General features: G+C 36.3%; 2 protein-coding genes across 3 annotated transcripts in view; one reads left to right on the top strand and one right to left on the bottom strand.

Moving 5' to 3' along the window:
- Positions 1–23,856, bottom strand: part of LOC6642074 (protein eyes shut) — a 38,133-nt gene extending 14,277 nt beyond the window's left edge. The window contains exons 1-4 of the mRNA XM_002064812.4: positions 23,000–23,856; positions 19,220–19,368; positions 7,172–7,324; positions 4,830–7,087 (exon numbers count right to left, since the gene is read on the bottom strand). Of these exons, the coding sequence (XP_002064848.1) occupies positions 4,830–7,087; positions 7,172–7,324; positions 19,220–19,368; positions 23,000–23,412 (2,973 nt within the window). The 5' untranslated portion in view covers positions 23,413–23,856. The remainder of the gene's footprint in view (positions 1–4,829; positions 7,088–7,171; positions 7,325–19,219; positions 19,369–22,999) is intronic.
- Positions 1–23,880, top strand: part of LOC6642073 (MKRN2 opposite strand protein) — a 59,604-nt gene that overhangs the window by 13,535 nt on the left and 22,189 nt on the right. Inside the window, exon 2 of one of the 2 annotated variants that reach the window (XM_002064811.4) lies at positions 15,852–15,990. The exons of the other annotated variant lie outside the window; for it this stretch is intronic. The gene's annotated coding sequence lies outside the window, so the exon portion shown is untranslated. The remainder of the gene's footprint in view (positions 1–15,851; positions 15,991–23,880) is intronic. 2 annotated transcript variants of the gene reach the window in all.

Here is a 23,880-nt window from a genome sequence, read left to right as displayed (position 1 = left end):
AGTAACGAAGTTATTGACAAAAGTCACTGTTTTCGAAAGATCGTTCCTATGGGAGCTATATGATATAGTAACCCGATATTGATCAAATTTGGCATAGTCGTTTATATATGTTATTAACTTAACAATATTAAATTTCATGCTAATAGCTCAGAAAATAACGAAGTTATTAAGAAAAGTCACTGTTCGTGACTTTGCCATTTGTATGGGAGCTATATGATATAGTGATCCGATCCGGCTGAATCCGAGATATACAACGCCTGCAGTATATACAAGCCTACATGCAAAATTTCAGCTCTGTAGCTTTTACGGTCTAGGAGGAGTTTGCGTTGATCCAGACGGACGGACGGATTGATTGATGACGGCGATTTGAACTCGTCTTGTCGTGCTGATCAAGAATATATATACTTTATATGGTCGGAGATGCTTCCTTCTATGTGTTGCACACTTTTGACCAAAATTAATATACCCTTTTTGCAAGGGTATAAAAAAGAAGTAGTCTAGAAAGTAGGAAGGATTCCATTTTGGACTGATTCAATATAAATTAGAACCATACAGTGAGAAAACTTCTTGACATTCAAATCGGATAAGCTTAGGACGAACCTTTACATAAAGACATATTCCACATATGACAAAAAAATGCTAAGAAATTAAATTTTCTACAATAAATTTCGCGCTCAAGTAACTGGCATACACGTGCCAAGTACATGTAAACACACGGTAAAATGAATGACAGGTGTATAACAAAAGGTTAGAAAATAAAGAGTTTGAGTCAAAAAGTGGAAAAATAGAGTCAAAGTAGAAGAAAATTATATCATAGAGCATATGCCACTTTATTGTAGCCAAGTAATTTAACTAACGCCCACACACGACACGACACACACACACACACACTAGAAAGAAAGGAGGACTTTGTTGGCTTTCTGGCGTCCTTCTATGCGATTCTCTGGTTTTTGTATTTCTTTGTGTTTGTGCGTTGAATTAAGCGACACTATGACAGACAGACAGATAGACAGACACTTACATATGTTAGCTGTCATATTGGTTAGCCTTTTGCGGGAAGGGCGAGAGAATTGCGGCTGGTTGGATAGTGTAGTCAAAGTGGCATTTCGCTCTCAACGAAAGTCACTCGTAAAGTGGCATTAAGCATATTCCAACTGCTCCTGCTGCTGCTTCTAACTGGCTGACTTTTTGGTAGGTTTTTTTTTTTTTTTTTTTTTGGAAAATGTTTGCCCTGGCACATCACATCGCAACGCAACGCATCGTTTCGCATATCTCATAGCGATGTCTTTTTGCCACCGCTAATGAAAACTTTGTTCAGCCCCTCTTTTTGAAGAGGCCTCCACCAACATCGTCTCTATATTCTCCACCTTCTGCTCCACCACCACTAGCTAACATATCCTGACTGTATCTCTAAATGTCTGTCTGTTTGACTGCGTCAGCCTTAATGCGTTCTGAGCGCCTCTTTTCGTGGCATTTCAAAACGTGCACTTCACTCTGATTCCATACACTCACACACACACACACACTTACGCCCCCCAAAAAAAGGCCATTTGCTTTGCCTGTTGACATTTCCACAAGGCGTGTTACAATTAATTTCCAAGTGGGCGGCAACCAAATGAATCTGAATAAGAACATACAAAGGCTAATGTGAAGAGTTTCGAGGTAAGAAGCTCTATAGGGGAAAGGTATACACAATTAAGGGATTTGGTTTAGTCTATAACATTTGCCAACATAATTTGTAAATAGCTGCTTATTGAAAAATGTGCAAAATTTAAGAAAAGTTTTGGTATATCTTGTCGTTTCCTTATTTGAAGTTGCAATTCATATGAGATGAATAAGTTTTTTTCAATCAACTACAAACAAATTCCAAACACCTTATCAATGTTCTTTAGATATATGTAGCTAACAAGTTTTAAAAAAGTATAGACATTTGTTAAAATCTATAAACGATAATAATCTTCTTAAAAAAATTTGATATGTTTATTAATCCACTTTACTTTATTAAGATGGTGTTAATGTGACACTGGAGAGAATACACCTGTGCCTTGTTTTATATCTCTCAATTTCGGACAGTATTCAGTTCTGTCTTTGGCATTTACAAATTATACCAGCGGCGACAACTTATGCCACGTCTCACGTCTCGGTCGTAAAAAAATAAAATTGCATAAAGTGTTGCTAATTTGGCTAACTGTGGATTTACTTAATGCCATAAGTCTGGCTGCTGTGTGTTGCCTTTAATAGACTCTCGCCCCGAAATTATTTACTGGCAACTTCCTTTTCCTTTGATACGCCATTTAAGTTTAACTTCCTAACCTCTGACACTATTTAAAGGGCGATTTAAATTAGGTTTTGCATGGTACCATTCATTTACATGGTACACTATTATCATTTGCCATCGTTCATCGTCTAACAAGAAATTTTGACTTTTTTGTCGGAAAATTTGGATAAAATTTTCATGCATGCAGAAGTTTGTTGATTTGGCAATTGCCGATTTTGCCAGTTAGAGGCAGTCATTTTAAATTGTTGCGTACTAAGTTATGTACTTATGCATGCATGTGTTGGTATTACACGTAATGGCATACAGTTTGCCAAATTTAGGTCTCCCCCAACCCCATCTCGGTTGTGTGCGGGTGTGTGTGTGTGTGTTTAGGCACGTGTGTGTATGCCAACCAAAATCCCGGCCCAAATGTGGAAAACTTTTTTTTGTATTTTCTTCTTCTTGGTTTTGTAAAATTACCACAAGTATTTTCATAAATAGTTGAATAGGCAGCTCCTGCCTACTCTCTTTTTGGGTAACTGGGGAGCGCTTTGTGGCTTTTTCTTGTTGTTGAACAAAAAAATTTGTATAACAAAACACAAATTGTTGTCTGATTTTCAACCTGATATTTCTATTTAGATATTTTTCAAAAAGTTTTTAACTATTCATTTTTGCAAAGACCAATTGGCATTTACGACGAAAATAAAGTCTGATGAGAGACAAGAAGGCAATTTGTAGAGAAATGTGAGTAAAGAGTTCGTTAGGTTGTTGGTAACAACTTTTAACCGGAAATATGTAGGGGACTCAACAGAATATGCAAAGACTCACTTTTTTGTTAAAAGAGGTTGCTCACATTTCTATGGTATTTAATTTAGCTTAATTAAAATTGCAACCACATATTTAAATTGCTCTATACTTTTAATGTCATGAAAATGAACATGTCTTGCTCTAGTTTTGTGGTTTTTAGTTAGTGCTTAGAAAATAGTTTCTTTTACTCAAACGAATAGAATTTAATTTACATAAGTTTGGGAAACTTTTTCAAACCTTGGTCAGTTTTTATTCATAGATCTTATTCTCTTGGGATTGGTATTTAACTTGTTTATATCGGCGGTTTTCTAATCGATTACTCGTTTATAAAATTTCTCTATTTTGTCATATCATAATTTTTGTTCTGCTTGTTTCCATAAATCTAAACTCAATATTTTACTTAAAAGCTGTACCACAGTTCCGAAACGAATAAAGGACTATTGATATTTAATAAATACGTATGAGTCGTAGCTCTTATATATTTTGCAAATAACTTTTAAATATTCGTCATTACTGAATCAATTTTGAGCAGATATGATAGCAATTGAATTGAATTCGACCTTGCTCATTTAAGCTATAATTAAACTTAATGTTTAGCATAGTGTCAAATTCATTTAAATCAAATTTGCATGCATGAATTGCACATTAAATACACAAGCAAATCAATGCCAGGTATTTAAGGTAGGCAAATTAATCAGTCGAAAAGTGGACAAAATCAATTTCGTTTGGAAAATTGCAACGTTTAACATTTCAGAACGAATATACTGATATATTGATAGCCTATTGAGTTTGTACTTTAAAACCTTCTTTAAACATCAATTTAATGTTAATTGTCATTTTGCTTAGTCGAAATATTAACATTGGATCTTTAATTGGCAAATAAAGAAACTTTAATGTTGCCTTCCATCGTGTTGCTGAGTGCTTTCGTAGTCTCTGTGCTTGTGGCTTTTGGAAATAAGCCGCTTACATTGCAACTCATATGGAACTACACCCACAATCATGATTATTTATGTATGTGTTGTCTAGGCAACTAGTACATAGTTTCATTTACATATTCAGAGATGTATATTTCCATTTGTATGGGTCTCAAATTTGGCAAATGTCGCCTAAGGATAGTAAGTATACCTGTACAATGAAATGGGACACATGTAACTTTTACTAGTTCCTGTAAATTTATTCTCTTTAATAGTAATTATACTAACAGTTGTTCGTTTTAGTTTGTCATCATGAAAAAATAACTAATTATATGAAATGTATGCCATAGTGAAATTCATATATCTAAAGGATTATATTAGTAATGAAAATGAAGAAGTTAGGTTTAGAAACATTTTGGGTTATTAGATGGATATGTTGATTGATTTATAGAGTCTATGGCATAATTCCTATTTAATAATTCAATATGTACATTTATTAGCCAATCAATTTTACTCTTTTCGTTATTATTTGCCTACTTTTCGGGGTAATTAAAGCCCTTGGCATATTTAATTGCTTATTATTGAAATGGAGCCTCTTCCCATCTCTCTCTCTTTCTCTCGCATTCATTGCCTCTCTCGTCTCCAGTTGCACCACGGCCAATTAGCAGCTCAATGGGGTTGAAAATTTTGTGTGAAGTTGTTGATTTCGACCATCCAATGGCCCCCAGCCCACCAAAATATTGCTCAGACATCGAACAAACAAAACCCAAGGTGTTGTGCCTATCGATTGACCTACTCATGAGTAGTAGGCAGCCTAAAGAGTTTTGTTTTTTGTTTGTTTTAGTACTCACCCTGGAACCCTCTGACGTGGTTACGCAGGTGCCGCCATTATAACAGCCCAATTTGATGCAGTCGACATCAGCGCCGCCGGCTTTTTCTTCTGGCATGCCACCACCGCGTCCACCGGTGGCCACTGTATTGGCTCCTTCGACCTCTTCACTGCTCTCGGTGGTGGTCGTTACAGGTTGTTTGGTCTGGACTGGAAAGTCTCGTGTTGGTGGCGGTAGAGTTTGTGCTGATTGGGTGGATGGAGGTGTGGGTGGAATAGTGGGCAATGCGGGCGGTAATGTGGGTGGTATTGTCGGAGCTTGTGTAGGCGGTATTGTTGGCGGAATAGTGGGTAATTGGGTGGGTGGCATTGTTGGGGGCTGTGTTGGAGGCATTGTTGGAAAAACTGTGGGTGGTTGGGTTTGCATTTCCGTTGGGGGTTGCGTCGTTGGTGCTAGCGTGGGTGGTGATGTTGGCAACGCTGTAATGGGCACCACCAACGGCACTTCTGTAACGGATCTCATTGTAGTCGTAGGTGGCAGCGTTGCCACTGGTAATCTTGGTGGTGCTATCGTTGTATCTTCTGCCGTTGGCTGTGGTATACCAATTAGATCTTCGGTTTGCATAGCTCCACCAGTTGTTATCTCCACGGCTGCTGGTGTAGTTATGCCGCCATGATGATGGTATTGATGCTCATAATCGTCCTCGACGGGTGGTTGTAAAGTGGTCTCATGATGATGATAATGATGGTGATGGTGCGTAGTCATTGGCATTTCTGTGGTTGCGGTAGAATTGTCATCCAGTATAGTCACAACTATATGTGGTGTTACATCTACTGGTCTGCCGGTGGTTACCATTATGGGGGGTTGCACAGTGGTAAATCTTCCCGCACTCGTTCGATGTGTTGTGATTAAAACTTCTGCGGGATATTCTGTGAAAAATGGCGCCGCTGTTGTTGGTACCTCCGTCCATAGGTGACGAGTTGTGGTCGTTTCTTCCGATTCTAATCCAGATTCAGTGGCAGGTCTTACTTCCACTGGTCGGTAAGGTGTTGGTGTAGGCGTGGCGTATTCTATGGAAATGCTAGTCTCCAGCGTAGTCACTCGCTGTACGAAAATGGGTCCTGGCGTTGTCACCAGAGGCTGTTCCACTGACTCAGAACTGCTACTCGAGGCGGAAGTGTAATCTATTACAGTGGTTATTTCCGGTAATGGTGGTGGCATAGGTCTTAGCGTTGTGGTGGTTACACCTTCTTCACTTCCACTTCCACTACCACTGCCACTGGCGCTTACCTCGAACCTGGGCACTGGTGTGTATTCTTCGGAAATGATAACTTCTCCAGAACTTTCAGCCGATGCTGAAGTACCACCTGCTGCTGGTAGAGGTGGTATTGTTGTATAGATGCTATGTGTCTCTTCTGAGGAAGAACTAACTGATGCACTAATTCCCCCGGGCTGTGTGGTCACTGCCGGTATTGGTTCCGGTTGCACCTCCAGCGGTGGCTTTATGGTGGTCTGTTCTACAGATACACTTTGACTATCGCTTTCGGGTGGTGCTACTGTCATGGGTTTTATCTCCACTGTTACTTCCACAGAAACTCCTTCTTCTGAGGAAGCAGAAGTAGGGGCAGTAACTTCCGGTACTTCTGGCATTAATGTTGTCGTTACCACAACCTCTGCTTCAGCTATTTTTGGTGGCAAGGTCGTTTCGGGCGGTGTTACTGGTCGCACTGTGGGTGCTGCAACTGTGGTTGTCGCTGCTGCTGCTGGTGGTGTAGCCACTGTGGCTGGTGCCGTGTAATTGCAATCCAATGATTCTTCACCCACCATCAGACACTCGCACAGCATGCCCGTTAACAATGGCGGACAGGAGCATGAAAATGTATCCACACCATCAATGCAAACGCCACCATTCATGCAACGTGGTCCTAATTGGCATTCATCATACTGATATTCACATTTTTCACCATGATAGTCGGGCACACAATAACACGTGGGTATGCCCTCCTCCATAAGGCAAAGAGCATTATTCTGGCATGGATTGTCCGCACAGATGAGAATCTCCTCTTCGCAATTGATGCCCGTATAACCCATGGGACAGGCGCAGGCATAGGCGGCAAGTTTATCTACACAGACGCCGCCATTCTGGCATGGTGATGAGGCGCACTCATTGATCTCCTCCTGACAGATTCGTCCATGCCAGCCTGCGGGACATTCGCAGGTGAATTCCAATCCAGGTCCTTCAATGCACTCTCCACCATGTTGACAGCGGGCTCCAGTGCCTGGCAAAGAGATACGATGGGGTTATCAAAGATAGTTTTTCGATTAAACTTTGGCACAATCTTTTTTCCTTTCGATAAACCTACCTGTTTCACAAACAGCCACATCCACTTCACAGTGATCACCCAGATAGCCTGCCTGGCAACTACATGTATAACCATTGTTACGGTCACGGCATAGGCCACCATTTTGACATGGATTCGACATGCATTCATCCACATTCTCCTCACAGTTGGATCCTGTAAACAAAAAAAGTGGAGGAAAAAAAGACACTCAATGAGCAAATTCTGCATTTTCCTTTGAATTATAGATTTATGTTCTGGTTAAAGTTCAATTCTCGTTTATTAAAAAATAAATTTCATAAATAATATTTATTATTCTTGTTTGGCAAGTTTTCGCCATTAGCTTTTAGCAATTTTTTGTTTTTTACTTTGTGTTGTGCAAACATTATTTATTGCTTTTTTATTATTTGTGGTTTCGTTTATGTGGTCTGGTGTGGTCTCTGATTGAATTTTTGAAATGGAGAGCGTAAAAAGTGTAAATTGAGATTGTTGCAAATCCCAAATTAAAAGGAAAAACGTTTTTCTTGTGTTTTTTTTTGTTTCTTGTCAATTTTCAATTTGTTTTTCATTCAATCATTCTTTTTTTCTTATATAACCCTTTGCCATGCCCAGGTTAGTTGATATGCAATTGAATGACCTTTTCATTATATTTTGAAAATGGAAATTTCTCTTTTCAAGAAGAAAATGGAAAGTTAAAAGAAATGGCTAAGGCAAAAGGGAAACTTTTTCAATACAAGCGCATCAATGGCAATCAAAACAAAACCTACAAGTGCTGATTTCCTTGCAAGCAATATAAACATTTCAAAAGGATATACTCACACACACACCCATATGGAGTATGCTTGTGTGTGTGTGTGAAACAAACACATGCCAAATTTGTTGATGTCTGTCGGGGTTCTGGGTCAAGAGGGTGGTGATGTAGGAAAAACAAGTGGATAAAAGGCGAGCAAGTCAGCAAGCTAGTGAAAAAGCACACTAGAAAAATTCACAGCGAATGGTCAATGTTCTTATATAAAAAAGCTGAAACTATAATTTATTTTTTTTCACTGGAAACAAGTTTTGAGTCCTTACTTTACCTGAAGAAAATATAAATTTACACATGATCTATTTTGTATTAGCATCAAAAATATAATTTTTAATAATTAAATTGTTGTTCCAAATATTTTTTTTGTTCATGTAATGAGCGAAACCTTTTTGTATACCAACAGCAAATTGGCAATAAAATGTTTCTAAGAAGCAATTACTCGATTGCTTAAGTTCTTTACCTTTTTGAACATACTTTATATATAATATTAGTGTATTATTGCACTGCAAGGAGAATATATGTCTGGTTTGACAGCAGCAGCAGCAGCAAGAACAACAACAAAAAACAGTACTTGAAAATACTTTTCAATTTTCTGCTCAACAACTGCAGGCCAACGTTGACTTCGACTTTGACTGTGTTGTGTTTCATTCAGGCTTTCAGGCAAGAGACTGGCAGACATATATGTTCAACAGACATACAGACAGATTCTCTATGCCAAAGGCGCCCCATTGTGTTGCAGTTGCAACACTGCGTATGAGTGATTTTTTAAAGTTTTTTTTTTCGTTGTTTGTTTTCTGTGTGTACTTCCTATTGTAAGTGTGTGTGTGTGTGCGTGAGTGTGTATCCTTGCAAATTTATTGCCAGCGAAATGTTTTGTATGGCTGAACTTTCAAAATTTATTTGGGTCTTCTTTGTTTCTTGGCATTTTTTGTTTTGTTTCTGTTCTTTTTCTTACTGTTTCGTTTTTGGCAACAAGTTGGCGAAAAATATGCTTAAAGTTGAGAAAAGAACTTTTCGTAAGTTCCGCGTATCTCCCAAGTGTCTGTCTGTGTCTGAGGCAAAAAGCACTTCAAAGTGTCGAAACAAAAGTGTCAAAAAGCCTGCCGCCTGCCAGTCTGTCTGACTGACTGCCATTGCTGTGCATAGGAATTTTCTTGTGCAATGAAACTTTTTAATTTAATGCAAGAAAATTGCATTCAACTTTTGGATGCCATTGAAAGGAGCAGCAATGGCAACGTCAGTGGAAGGCATTTAATGAAACTTAAGGAAGAGAAGAAAGAGTGCAACTAAAAGGCAACAAATTTATCACTTGAGCTCATAAATAACAAAAAGTACTCATGTTCTTATAGTTCTCATACGCTGATGGACATAAAAATAGATGCAGACGCATAAAAGATAAATGTCTCCCTATGTACGTATGTATGTGCGTATATGTGTGTTGTTTATAATGCAACAATAATGTAAGTCTATGCAAATGAAAGAGAGAGTAAGTGGGAAGGCAGAGAGTGGAACATATATTACATTTGCATAAGCACTAAATCAACAGAAAAAGCAAACCAAAGAGAGCAAAACAAAACCAAATATGAGACGAGTGTCTGGACTTGGTACCATGTCAGCTGATGCCCATTTGTTTGCTTTATGACATGGCTGACTCCGTGTAAGTGTGTGCATGTGTGTGTGTGTGTGTGTGTGTGTGGGGGTGTATGTGTACTTGTATGTCGGCGTACATTAAAATAAACATACATACATATATGTATGTACATCTATATATCTTGTGCATGCAGAATTCGATCAAGTGTTGCCCCTAAAAGCTGTGTGTTGCATTTCTGTTGCATACTTTGAGGTCGAATGAACTGCCGCTTGGCTTGTCTTAGCCCAATATAATATCATCAGAAGTATATGTAGCAAAACATTGAAAATTTTTTATTGATTAACAAGATTTAAACTTGCCCAACATATATCTGCGATTAGGTTGGTTTATAGAAACACGAATTCTTAATCACATATAAGTGGTTCTCCTTTGGTTTTCCTATGGACTAATGCTTGCCCACAACTTCATAGTCATAAAATCATTTAATGTTATACAATTTATTTATCTATTTCTGGAGAACATTTTATCTTTTGTTTTGAGTGTAAGAATATAAATTTTAATGGGAAATTTCCAGCAATTTCTTTAAGTGTTGAAAATTTATGGTATTACTGCTTCTCGCTGACCGCACTTCGATTGAGTAATGGATTTTGGCCCATCTCTTTGGTTGCATTTTATTGTACGTAGCAACATCCTTTTAACTTGGCCTATCGTAAAGTCACTGTAAATGCGAATGGCCGCCACCGTTGCATTTCAATTTGTTTATGGCTTTTTGCCATTTGCCATATGATTTAATGGTTGTAATAACAAATACCAAATGAAATGTATTCACATACTGCAGTTTTATTATGGCAATATATACATTCAACCTCAAAGTTTGTGGCTAAAAATAAGCCGGATATAGCTATATAAAACAGGAAACATTTACCTGTCATTATCATCATCGTATTACGAAAAGCAGAAGCATTATCTGTCAATAGATATGTCTCTGCAGTGGTATAACTCACTTTATATTGCAAGAGCCAAACAAAGTGATACGAAAACCACAGAGAGGGGGAAAAAATACGAAAGAAAAGTTTACCTTTTTTTGAAATGTCACATTACGTTCCAATTCAGGCACAAATACAGGAAGTGGTCAGGCAAACACACACACACTCACACAAATTTACACACGCAATGGAAGAGTACTCGGTTTGAGGTGAGGGCGTTTAGAGGGGTAAAAAGAAAGTTGGTAGTCAAAACTTGAACACCTACGCATTGTACCAGTTCTTAACAAGTCAACCCCCAAATTCAAGTCAACCCTCAAATGTCTATCTGACTTGGTGATGGAGCAGGGACAACAGGGTTCGTGACTGACCACCAGTGACCACCCTTTTTATGAGTTCAAGCAGGACAGCAGCAGCAGCAGCAGCAGCAGCAGAAGCAACAACCTATCGACTGCAATGGCGATGATTTTTCCTCTTACTTCGTTTTCAGTTTTTCCCTTTTTTTTTTCTCCTTCTGTTCATTGTTTTGTGGTTTCATCGAGGCCTTTTCAATTCTTTTCATTTTTTCCTTCTTTTTTGGTATGTGTGAAGTCGTTAAAGTGAAAATCGATTTTCATTTTATTGCTGCATTGTGCGTGGGCAGAGTAAATGAAGAAAGAGAAGAGCGGAGTATTGCAGATATGTATATAGCGTGGAGCACACAATTCTGTGGGCTTGGAAAAATGTTTCACTCTCTGTATCCGCAATCTACGAAGCATGTTTTATGAATGAATTTTTCGAATTGGACGCACATTTTTTCGTCTGCTTAATGGACGGGCATTGGTTTGACTGCCTTTCCCTTTCCCTTCCCCTCTCTTTCAGCTCTGTCCCTAGCATTCTCATTCTCTTCTCTGTACCCCTGACTGTTCTTCTTTTTGCTTTTTGTTTTTTGTAATGCCATTTCAATTTTGTTTCCAACCTCAGGGTTTGGGTCGTTTTTTTTTTTATTGAACATCTGAATGTCTGAATATTTGGTCAGAAATTTGTGTAAAGTGATTGTTAAATATTTGATTACGTTAAGTCTGAAAGCAAAAGTGTTGAATTTTTTATTTAAAATACAACTATAATTAAATTACCAGCGAAAAGAAAAGAAAATGTATAATTTTTTTTATTTAAGAAGAAAAATTAAAAATTTGGTCTTCAATTAACAGTAAGGATGTCATGTTTAACTTATAATTTGTACAATGAATCACTTCATTAATTTTTGAGTTTCTCATTTTTTCTCCTTAATAGGTTCACGTCTTTAGTTAAGTTCCTATTATGGCTTATTGAATGTTTGATGTATAGATAATAAGTCAATTTTCAGCTTTTTTCTTTTTGTTTATATAATTTGCTTTAATGTTTATTTGTTTACTTGTTTTGTGTAAAGAGTAATGAGCTTACAATTTCTTTCACAAACAAAATCATCTATGTAAGCTGCAATCCTTAGCCAACTTAACCTTGCTCTCCTGACACACACAAACACACACACACACATAAAATATATTCCGTAACTACATCAACAAGAAGAACAAAGCTTAGGAATTTCCTTTGTAGGTTTATTCCTTGACTTGCCTTTATGTAATCATTGCAGCCAGCAAAGAGCTCTTGGGGCCATTGCAACGCGAAAACAATGCAAATTGCTTAAAGGGTAGAATGAAGCGGGAGTGCAGAGGAAAGGGTAAAGATTCCCGGCCTATTCACATTTTCAGATTTCGCATTCATGCAAATGCAGTGAATCAACAATAAAAACAACAAAAATGCAAATAAAAAAGGGGAAAAATATGAGAGAAATGGAAATGCATTCAAATTGCAGCAATGCAGTTTTTATCGTAATTTTCCTGGCTCCCTGCTCTCTGCTTCATCAGCAGTAGCATAGTTGAATATGTGTATATGTGTGTGTGTGTGTGTGTGTGTGTCTGCCAGTGCGCATAAATTTACACCTTACTTTGTGTTACATATTCTCCGTATTCAATCAAAAATCAACTTGTGTTCATCCATTCATTCATTAATTCTCTTATTCATCAGTACACTTGGCATTCAACTTCTTTTAATCAAAACTAAAAATCATAATCAAAGCTTAATTGGTTTGATTTTGAATGAACTCTAATATTTGGCGTTGGTTGCGAAACTTCTCTTCGTGTTTTATTAAACGAATTAGGTGAAAACAAATCGCAATTCATTCAATTTTATATACATTTTATATACCAATTACTCAACAGAATTCATGTGCACATAAAGGGTGTTTTTTTCTTTTGATATGTGTGCCATTTAAATTGGGACAAATGTTTGATATTGCAATGTATGTATGATAATAGATACGTATATATAAGTTCTATAGAAAAAAGGTGCATCCAAATAAATAGAATAAACAATTTTCAAACCAAAATAATTTAGAAAAACTTTCCTAATACCAACAGATTTCTGTGAATATTTCTATTAAATATATATATATTTGACTCAAACCAAGCAATCGTTGTTCCCAAAAATGTATTAATCAAAAGAAAAAAGACCGCTAATAATTATCTTAAAAGTATGGAACTCTGACATATAAAGTATTTATGTAACTATTTTGTTTGTAAAAACTTGGTATTCCATGCATTGATTGCAATTCGAGTTTATCATACAAATTGTAGGGTTTTTTGACATTTAAAATAAATTTAGAATATCTTAGAATACCTTTAAAAAAAAGACACCCGTTTTATATGTATTTCTATATAAATTGTCCTTGTTTTGCAGGGTGGAAACGAAGCTAATCAATTGGCTTTTGGGTTTTATTTATTATTTCTTTATTTGGCGTTTGTTGATGTTGGTGTTTTTGTTGTTGTCATGCTTTTCAAATATTCATGATTTTATTGATTTTAACAAAAGCAACATTTGCAAAAGTTTATTGAACTTTCCAAAAGGTTACAATTCATACGATTCATTTTTGTTACAGTTGATTGCTGCAATTAGTCTAGGTCTAATTGTATATATAAGGAAATAGTGTGAAGTTTGGAGGAACAATTTAGTTTCGTCTATTAATTATACATAACTTAGTTTTTTATATTTCTAAAAGACTTCTTAGGTTGATCCATTATTATTGTGTTTTATTTAATGATGATCTTGTGGGCTTATTATATGTAGAACTAATAATACATTGTATTCCAGAAAAAAAGAGAGATGGTTAATAAAATATTTTCTTGTGCGACTCAACATTAGCTAAAAATATCACGCATACGACATGTGTACTATGTATTTCTAATATTATTACTTTAAATTTACGACTTTAAAATAGCAACAAAGTATTTTATAAATTAAATAGAGAACGCAGAGACACAATAATGTACCGACATGTACTCATATACAATACAAACCCAAATGTTCGAGTTTCATGTAAAAAATGTTTGGCAAACTGATTTTCACAGTCATAAATAAGGCCATTGAATTTTTGGCATTCACATACATACACACACACACAGATAAATACATGTTAACACACACAATAGTTTCTAATTTTACGCAACGTTGGCAAAGAAAATTTTTCAATGAAAAAGAAAGGAAATTCAATAGAAAATCCAAACTAAAATACCCCAGATAGGAAATGTTGTACCAAATGCAATTAATTAAAAGAGCTAATACATAAGCAGGTGAAAAGATGGAACGTACTGCATATGTGTATGCCATTCACCCCTAAATTCCATCTGCTTTCCCTTCTCATCACATCGCATCCTTTTGGCCGCAACTCGCATAGCCTCATGGCAATTGCCGTGAAAATGAGCTTCCCTTGGCTTTGGCTTTTCATTGTCCTCTCGAAAATGGTATGGATTCCTTGGGTAGCAAAAAAAAAAAAAGAAACTGCAATTGAAAGAGCAACAATGCGCACCACAAGACATTCAAGTGCAACCGCCTTGCCTCGCCTCCATCCATTTCCCCACCTACTCTTATGCGAATTGAAATTGGTGACTGTGGCTCGGTTTGAATTGCTCTGTGGATTTGGTTTGAGTTCGGGTTCAAACTGAGTGAATGAATCCCGTGATTAGTTTCCTCGGCAGCATTCAGCATTCGATGAGCCAAAGTGCATTTCATTGCTCACTGTCACCAAACGGGGAGGGTGGGCGAGTGGGTGATTGAAGAACGAATCCTTGAATTCATAGGACATAATAGATGACGTTTTTTGGGTGTGGGATTAGTTTCGCATACAAATTGCACTGCAAAAGACGTGGCATCCATTTTAACTAGCTCAAATTTGTATTATTAATGTGTGCTAATGGAAATTGTATAAAAAAACCAAAAAAAAAAAAACTAGAAACTGGAACTAGATACAACTATCTAGTGTTTAAATTGGGTTTAAACTCCTCGAAAATCTGTTCTTATACACTTCAAAGTCTATCATCTTTAATTATGCCTGAGAATTCTGAAATCGAATTTTCCATCTTTACTCAACTTTTTTGGGTGCAGTCATTCATTCGGCAATGCATTCATTGGGAATTTTTTCATTCATGGAAATACGAATATGTGAGCTAAAAATGCAAAACGAAATGTGCAATATTTTCAACTCTCTGCACTTTTATAAATGTTGCCCCGATTCTGAGTGCAATATTTTTTTTTTACTTCTACCATCTGCCACCCTCCGATCCTACCCACCTTCTTCACCGCCTTGTGGAGAAATGGAAAAGTAACAAGCAAATAAGAAGCATAAAATGTGTGCAGATAAAATTCAAATTTCAATTTGTGCATTGAAGGGGGACTTTGGGGCTGGGGCGAGCAGACATCTTTATTGTGACTCGAAGCCAAAACAAATGTTCGTACCTTGTTGCACAAATGTTTACAGTTCAGTGGCAGGCAGCTGCAACAGTGGCATCAACTGTAGAAAAGAACACGCACAAGAGAACCATGTTGGTAGAAAGTTTACAATATAAAAAATGAAAAAAAAAGAAGTGAAATGACAAACGAAGAAAAATGTCATCAGTCCAAGTTTTGAGTACAATAAAAAACAGGAAGTTTTCAACATGAGTATGTAGTATGAACAAATGTCATTTGTTAAAGAACATATACTTCGAGTACAGTTATATATAATTCAGCGAGTTGATTTGAAATTTTATTAAAAAAGTTATGAGTTATAGGGTTTACTTTTATAGCAACAAAATAATTACCAAGTTACAAAGCTTTTTCCATTTTTTTTTTTGCAAATACTTTTTCTTGAGATCATTCTTATCAGACGATAATGCTCTAAATTCAATTCTACATTATAATTCAAACATTATCTTTTTCTCTACAATCTTTTTCTAAAACTTGTTCTCAACTTTTTATTTTTGGTTCTTTCAGTTCCTTTCGCAATTAGCCTGATTAAAACGTCGAGATAAAAAAATACTCAAAGAGACAAAAACGAAATCAAAGCACTTGAAAACAAAGTGAAAGAAAGAACATTTCATTAATTTTTACCGAAAATTATCCAAAAAATTTGGTAAGTAGCATAAAAAATTGAAGATGCACAAAACCGTAGTCTACTTTTTTGGGCTACTGAACTTTGTTCTGTTGGTCTCTCTCTCTCTGTATGTATGTGTGTGTGTGTGTGGATGCAACCACTTCAAAAGTCATAACCAAAATGCAGATGTAAAAAAGAGGCGAAGGTTTCATAAAATTAATTAGAATCTTGCCATCTCTTTTGCTCTTCTGCTGCTTGCCTGCTTTGTACACTTTTTAATGTGAATAATTTTCTTTTTAGGGTTGCCAAACCAAGGTGAAAGCTTTGCTGAACTCAATGAGCGGTTAAATAGTTTGCCCAGAGGCGTCTCGCTTTCTCTTCTTTAGCATCCGTTACTTTGCCTTTGTGTTAGACCCTTTTTTTTTTGGTCGCTTCCGCTTTTTATCTTTTTTGGGTCTTCTTTCTATTCATACTATCATTGCATTTCATTTAAATTTTTGTGCATTTTTTTTTAGTATATAGTTTATTGCTTCATTTCCGACGTTTCGCGCTTTTGGTAGGGGAAAAAAATATCTATTTATTTTATATATGTATGTATAATTCTTTTCCTTCCATATTTCTCTCTGACAAGCAGCATATTTTTTCCTGGTGTATTTGTTATGCAGTCCTTCTTTATTTACATTTCATTTATTGCTATTTTTTTTTTTGCTTTGCTTTGCTTTTATTTCCACTGCATTTGTCTGAGACCAATTCGGAAAAGCCGTTTCAAATCGCTTGGTGGTGCTTAATTTTATTTGTCTATCTGTTGATTTTATATTCCAAGCTTATGTTGTGTTTATCCGAAATTAATGCCTTTTTTTCATGTGTATTTAGAAATCAAAATGTGATACCATGTATTATTTTGATGATAAATGAAAACTGAGTAAAAATCAGAGCCCTATAGAAAAATTTTGTTGTATGAGGTGTCACGGCAAATGCAGATAATCATTTATATTTGAATCCTTTTGAAAGCTGTGTATGTGGGTAAAGCGACACCGACATCTTTTCTGTCTTTCTAACAGATGAAAATTTAATATAAACAGTCTAATTTCTATTTGCGACATAAGACAAGAAAGATCGAACTCGTGATTTGTTTTCATTACTACCATAATGGGATTAAATTTTTACCTTCTGTTAGTTTTTAATGTTTTGGAAACTATACGAAAAATTAGCCGAAAATCAACAACTTTCTTGCTTTAGTTTTTCTCTCTGTTTTTAGTTTGTTAACAACCGAAACCCATATGACACATGTTTCGAACTTGTTTTCTACAACACGCCTTAAAGCCAATGACTTAACTGGTATAAACCTTTACACATCCTTTTTCTCTCTCGCTCTATCTCCTTTCCTTACTACTTTTCTCGTCTCTGTTTCGAACTCATCAGCAAAGTTCTCGAACAAATTTGCTACAATTTGTATTTTGGTTTTTAGTTGGCGTCTGATACAAATACAGTTCACACCTACATCATGGCTATAAATTTCACTAAATTTTATAAAGTCAACTTTGGGACTCACTCTAAGTGCTTCTCGCACGTAGACCTTGAGTAAATGTGTGTGTGTGTGTGTCTGTGTGTTAGTATGTATGTGCAGACGGAAAGTACACGAATCCAAAAAGGATGAACATTAGATACATTCATGGTAAGACTTCCATAGATATATATATATATATATATATATATGTATATATAGAAACAGAGCACAAGCGAGAGAGAGGGGGACTAAAATAGAGGGCAGAGAGCTGAGAGTCCCACACGTAGAAAGTGGCAAGTTAAGCACCCAACATTGACTACCACAATAGACAACATTAAAGTTGGGTTTGCCGGCCCCAGCTTGGCTTTGCCAACCATTTTCATTCTCATTCCCCACTTGACGTCTTGGAAATCCTGCTTCTCAAATCATTTTGCCGACATTTTCCGTTTCCTTGCATTGTTGTGAATACTCTTCAGAATTTATGCTTATCGTTATGAATATTACTATTTATAGATGCTTTTGTGTTAGTTTTAGTTTATATGGTAAGCACACAATTTATAAATGTCATCAAAAATATTCTTTAAAATTTCCCTTTCTTTCTCTCTTCTGATCTAGGTCAACAAAAAATTTAACCAATTCGAACTTTATAAATTTTTGAACCTGTATTGTCTATACAAGCTCAAAATTTGTTTTTTTTTAGACAAACTAGATAAATAAAATGCAGGAACAAACTACCGCAAATTCAAAAACTGATTAAAATTATTTAGTTTTTGATTTTTTAATAATAAAATAATAACTTTAAGTCTTTAATTTAATTGATGAAAATCAACTCCTTAATCGATTGATATTGCTCAACTAACTAAATAAATATAGAAATCCTTTTGGAAATTTATCTATACTTCAATTTTGTACAGAAAATAATGGCTTTTCAACAATTTATCCCATATTTATTAGTAATTATTCATTAGAACTTTGTTTTTAATAATTTTTTATGAATTTTTCTATAATTTAATTTTGTAACTTTTCACAGAGCATAATGGCTTCTTAACAATTTATCCCATATTTCGTTTACCTCCAATTTCGTTTTGTACAGTGTCCTTAGCTAGCTCTACTTTTTGGCTCATGAGTTAAAAAAAAAAAAACAAGAATAGACACATGTGAGCGAATGTTGGGAGGAAATGAGGGAAAAAGAAGGATAGTAGGTACACATATATTATTTTTTGACTCGTCTTTGTCTTTTTTTTTGCTTTGCTTTGGCTTTTCCGCGTAAATTTTACAAATACGTGTGAGTGTTAACGAAGAAGTGGTGGAAGGAGAAGGAAACAGGAACCTTTCTGTTTGTTTGCACTGGCACTGGCTGCACTGCTTGTATATTTTACTCCTCCAATTCCACACTCCATGGATACCAAGGAGATTCTGGATGTGGGTACTTTTTTTTGCTTTTGCTTAATAAAAATACATTTTGCACGTGAAACGAGAGATGGACAAAGAGAGAGAGAGAGACGGAGAATAAAAGGCAGCACAAGGAAGATATGGAGAGCGAGCTCAAAAAAAAAAAAAGAGGAACTCCACTTCCATACCATTTCTCCATGCCTTGTGAATTGCTCAGCGAACTGTGCACCGTTTTAGTTCCGTGTATTTTAGTTAGTTCTCGTATGCTAGGTTGGTGGCCAAAAATAAACCGCATTGTACTAACCCAACCACACAGATACATAGATAGACTTCATATTTGTATGTATGTATTTATATGCACACACTTACCGGAAAATCCTTCCGGACACGTACAATTGTAGTAGGCCACACCATCCACACATGTCCCGCCATTTTGACAGGGACCCGACCAGCATTCGTCCCAATTCGTTTGACACTGGATCCCTGTATAGCCATCAATGCAGTAACATGAGTACGAGCTGTAGTTTCAGTTGTTGTTATCGCGTCACGTGGGCGTAGGCGGCAGTCAGATAGGTGGAACGTTGTGTCAATGATGCATCAAACGTTGGCCAGAAAAAAAACCCAAACACCCGCACACACACACACACAACACACGGAGAGGCGCACATGAAAAGAAAGAAAATAGTAAAAACAAATTACAACAACAAGATACAAAATGTTTTAGATACAAAAATAGTTTCAGCAAATAGCACAATATATGGAGAGAACAAGTGCATATATAACGGTACATTGCTCGAATAAAGGCTGTTGTGTTTTTTTCTCCTTCGAAAGTAATTGAAGCAATGCAATATCTAGAGATGGTAACATGACTGAATACTAAAACGAATTGCCTCATCAAATTTCTGTAAAATCAAAAAACGTATTATCCGACGAGAAGTATAAACTTTGTTACCATGAATATATAATTTGTTCTATGGACTTGAAGGGCTTTAAGCTAATGTGTTGAAGGGTGTCTTATTAAAATCGAATTCATTTTCAGTTCATCATTTAAAAACAAAAACTAATTAACTTAAACCGGAAAATATTCAAAAAAGGTATCGAGTATTATCAAGGTATCAAGAAATAAGAAATTGATCTTGTGGCAGTTATTAAGTTCTTCTTTTAATTATCATGTATTGTTCACATTTTTTGATCTTGCAAATGTTATCTCAAAATTTCAATTTAAATTTTAAAGATTTAGTAATTTTCTGTTTCTCATCGTAAGTAAAATATATATTTCTTCTTTCATAATAAAACCAAAACTGACACTTAGGTTGAGATAAAGCCCGGCGAAGTAAAGTTTTAATAAAGTGATGTATGAAATCAGTCTAAACGATTCGAACTGGATTCGGAACATGTATGTAGTTATCAGCACGATTCCATCTCTGAGCAATGTAGGTTGATGGGACACATCTATCCCATATCCAGTACTCAGCTGAGTGCTATAAACTTTCGTCCAACGTAACATTACACTTGAGTGGTGGAAATAAATATTTGGTAGCCATTTGGGATTGCTTTTCTATCTTTTTTTTCTTTCAAACACATAAGTACAAATTCTCTCTTACCTACATTTTTTTTCTGCTCCGCTCTTTGTGTTGGCGAATTGAAATTGAAACGGAAATGCAAGAAAAGTGTCTAGGGAAATGTCGCTACGTTAAGGCCCGACAGGCAGAATGAAAGTGTACCAGTCAGTCAGTCAGCCAGCCAGGTGGGGCACCAAGGCGACTGCTTAATTAAAGAAGTTGTTGAATTACATTAGAATGCAGCATGGCAAACTGAATGGAAGCTGCTGCCATTGCATGGGTTAAATATGGAGATAAGCACACTTAGACATATGCCAAAAGAAGCCCTAGAGATCCATACATACTTATGTACAACCAGACATGGTTCTAAAGGAAAAGAGTGGGAGATTGGTAGGTGAAGGTGCTCTGCTTGTTACCTTTTGGTTTGACTTGACTTGCGCCCTAGAGATTTGTTTGATTTGTTGCCACAATTGTAGGAAATTACTTTGTAATATATTTCACATAGTTATTTGATTGCTTTCGTTTTTATTGCAAATATAAGCAAATCGCCTATTTGATTCGCATTTTGTTAAACAGGATATCTATAGCTTCTTAGTTGTGCTTAAAAGTCATAAAACTATTTGATGGCCATAAACCGCGATAAACCAATAAAATTTCAATGTTCTCGCATAACATTTTAAATCACCAAAAATTCCTCCCACCTCGTGGGTGTTTGCTTTTGCTTTTACGAAAACTTTGAAATTGGTCGAAAAACTATTCAGTTAATCCGTTTAAATCTCATGAAATCGTGTTAAATTTAATTGCAGCGATAAATTTCCCAAGCCCAAGCATAAACTTTCTATCCATAAGGTCTGTCTCTTGGCCCCCATCGACATCGACATCGGCATCTTTCGTTTTATCCTGCCCCGCTATCTTCCGTTGGCTCTTGCCTTGGTCCAATGTCAAGAAATGCGAGTAAGAGGAAACATTTCAAGTTACGACTGCTCTTCGCATTTGACTTGCAGCTTGCTTCAGCAATGGATGTAATCCTTTAAAAAAATATACCAAAGTGAAACGGCGGTGCCAAGTGCCTTCAGTTAGCGGTTACACACACACACTCAGCAGTGGGCACGTATTGCAAAGTGCTCATAGGAAAAAAATAAAATGCCAGTTACTTAGTTATATAAATGGCTCAAAGTCTGAAAAATGGTATTCTAAAGAGGTTAAGCTAAAGAAATGCCAGATACTCGTACATCTTCTTCAACTATACTTTTTCCAACTGGGTTATTTACGCAATTTGGCATTAAGCTATGTAAATGTTGTGAAAATGTATAAACTGTACTTAAGTAGGGACATGCAACAAGCATAATCTATATTGCAGTGAACATTTTCTTTTCTCAATCCCCCATACTTTGGCATTTTTATTATATTTTAGCAGTCAATTTACTGCATAAGATCCTGACGTACCCGCAAGCGAGAGTGTGTGTGTACATTGGATGCCATCCAAGTTAATAATTTTTCCAGTTTTATGCAATTGAAACCCACTCAGCATCTTCCCATACGATTTCAAAACTTAACCCCATTTAAACTGGCGCATGCATTAAATTATGGCACATGGTAAGGGCAAAGAGAGCGGTTTTAGACATCTGGTGGTAAATTCATTTCCTTGCAAAGTGGCGGCGTCAACATGTTCACCCTCCTTTCCCTTAATCGGGGTAGTGAAACTGCTGGTTCCTCGATCCTGCCGTTGGCGCTTGAGAGGAGCAGCAAGTTTATTGCCACTCGAAATGTGTTGGACGGGTTTATTGGTCGCTCGGCTGGCGATAATAAGCGCAGAATGTGCAAGGGTATTGCCAACTGTTTCCATGCAAGTATGTCCTTTTTGGTGTGGCGAACACCTGACTTTGGTTAAGAGAAAGAGAGATGACAGCGTGATTGAAAAAATTAGCCTTACAATCGATTTGAGTTAGCTTGTCGCAAAGCTGAATGTAAATAAGTTATATGATTGCTTCATTACAGCAGTATTAAGGTAAATGCTGATTTCCTCCCGATAGAATTCATAAAAGAAAATGCTTTTACATTCCGCTTAACCCTCGAAATTTTTCGGAGTTTTTCAATGTCGATTTATTTTTAAGTTAAATTAATAGGAGGAACAAGCTAATTGAAATGATTTCTAGACTATAAGTTGTCTGAAATAACTTTTATTTATAGATATATCTTCTTTACTCAGTTTACTCACTTTTTTCAGTTTACTTTCCTTCAATTTGCTTTTGAAAATGTAGTTTTTCTTACATTTATATGTAAATACTAAGCAGAATAAAGGAATATTATAATAAAGGATTATTTTAATAAAATCTAGCCTTGTTTTAAATCACTGACCAGTAACTTTAAGCAGTTTGACAAGAATTGTTTATGACCTTACACTAAATTTTTCACCATTTATTCTATATAAATTTTGATTTTGTCAAAATCTTAACAGATTAAAAAAGAATCTGAAACCAGATTTTTTGTTGCCTAGAACTTGCAGGTGATAAATTCTGTCCTAATTGGAAGCACTCACGATATATGTCGATTATATTTGCTCAGCACTGTGTGGGCAGTCTCTTACCTGTTAAGTCCATCGATGCATACGCCAAATACACAAGGATTGCTGAGGCAAGCAAAACCGGCTTTGCTACTGCCCACAAGGATGCTCAGGCATATTGTTAAAAGGAGCAGACGTGTGCTGGCTCCCCCACCAGTTATGCCGCCGCCTCGACCCTTGGCTAATATCCTTAAAATCCCAGCTACGTTTGTTGGTGTTCTCGTTGGTTTCTCTCCTATTGCTGTCGTCGTTGGCATCTTTTGCAGGTGGTTTCGTTGCATATCCTTAAGAGGTTCCTTCTTCATCTTGGTGAAACTTAGGCCTGTGGTTGTGGCTCCATTTGCTGTCAATGGTGTAAATTGGCTTGTTGATGTTACTTTATCCCCATCATTCTCTCTATCATTTAGCCTCACTTGGTTTTGCAACAATGTGTCCATTGTGGCTGTTAATATTTAATCAATAAAATTTTCTTAAATTTAAAGAAACGCCTTGGGCAGGGACTCAGCTTAATGTTGTGAATTGTCCTTTAATAATCACTTTTGATTGATGGTTTCTTTGCTGCCGCTGCTGCTGCTGCTTTTGCTTTTTCTTCTGTTTTACTCCACTTAAATGTCCTTGTTGCTTTTCTATCCGCTTAAGTGCTTTATTAGTTTTCATTGTTTGCTCGGCAATTGTTTACTTCCCTTTCAGTTCGCATCGCATTGCATGGCATCTCCTCATTCTTGTTATCCTTGTTGCTGTCTTTGTTGTTGTTGTTGTTGCCCTGCTCTATGTGGGTTGTTGTTGTTGCCTGGGCAGACTCTGTATGCAATCTTCGTCGCCTTCGCATCGCATTTCACTGGACACAAGTACGGGGCATGCTTATTTATTATTTGCTTCCTATTTACTATTTTCTTTTTCTTCTT

Source organism: Drosophila willistoni (assembly GCF_018902025.1).
Source record: "Drosophila willistoni isolate 14030-0811.24 chromosome 2R unlocalized genomic scaffold, UCI_dwil_1.1 Seg167, whole genome shotgun sequence".
Taxonomy (NCBI): domain Eukaryota; kingdom Metazoa; phylum Arthropoda; class Insecta; order Diptera; family Drosophilidae; genus Drosophila; species Drosophila willistoni.
The sequence above is the reverse complement of the archived record's forward strand: the minus strand, read 5'-3'. Positions and strand labels throughout refer to the sequence as shown.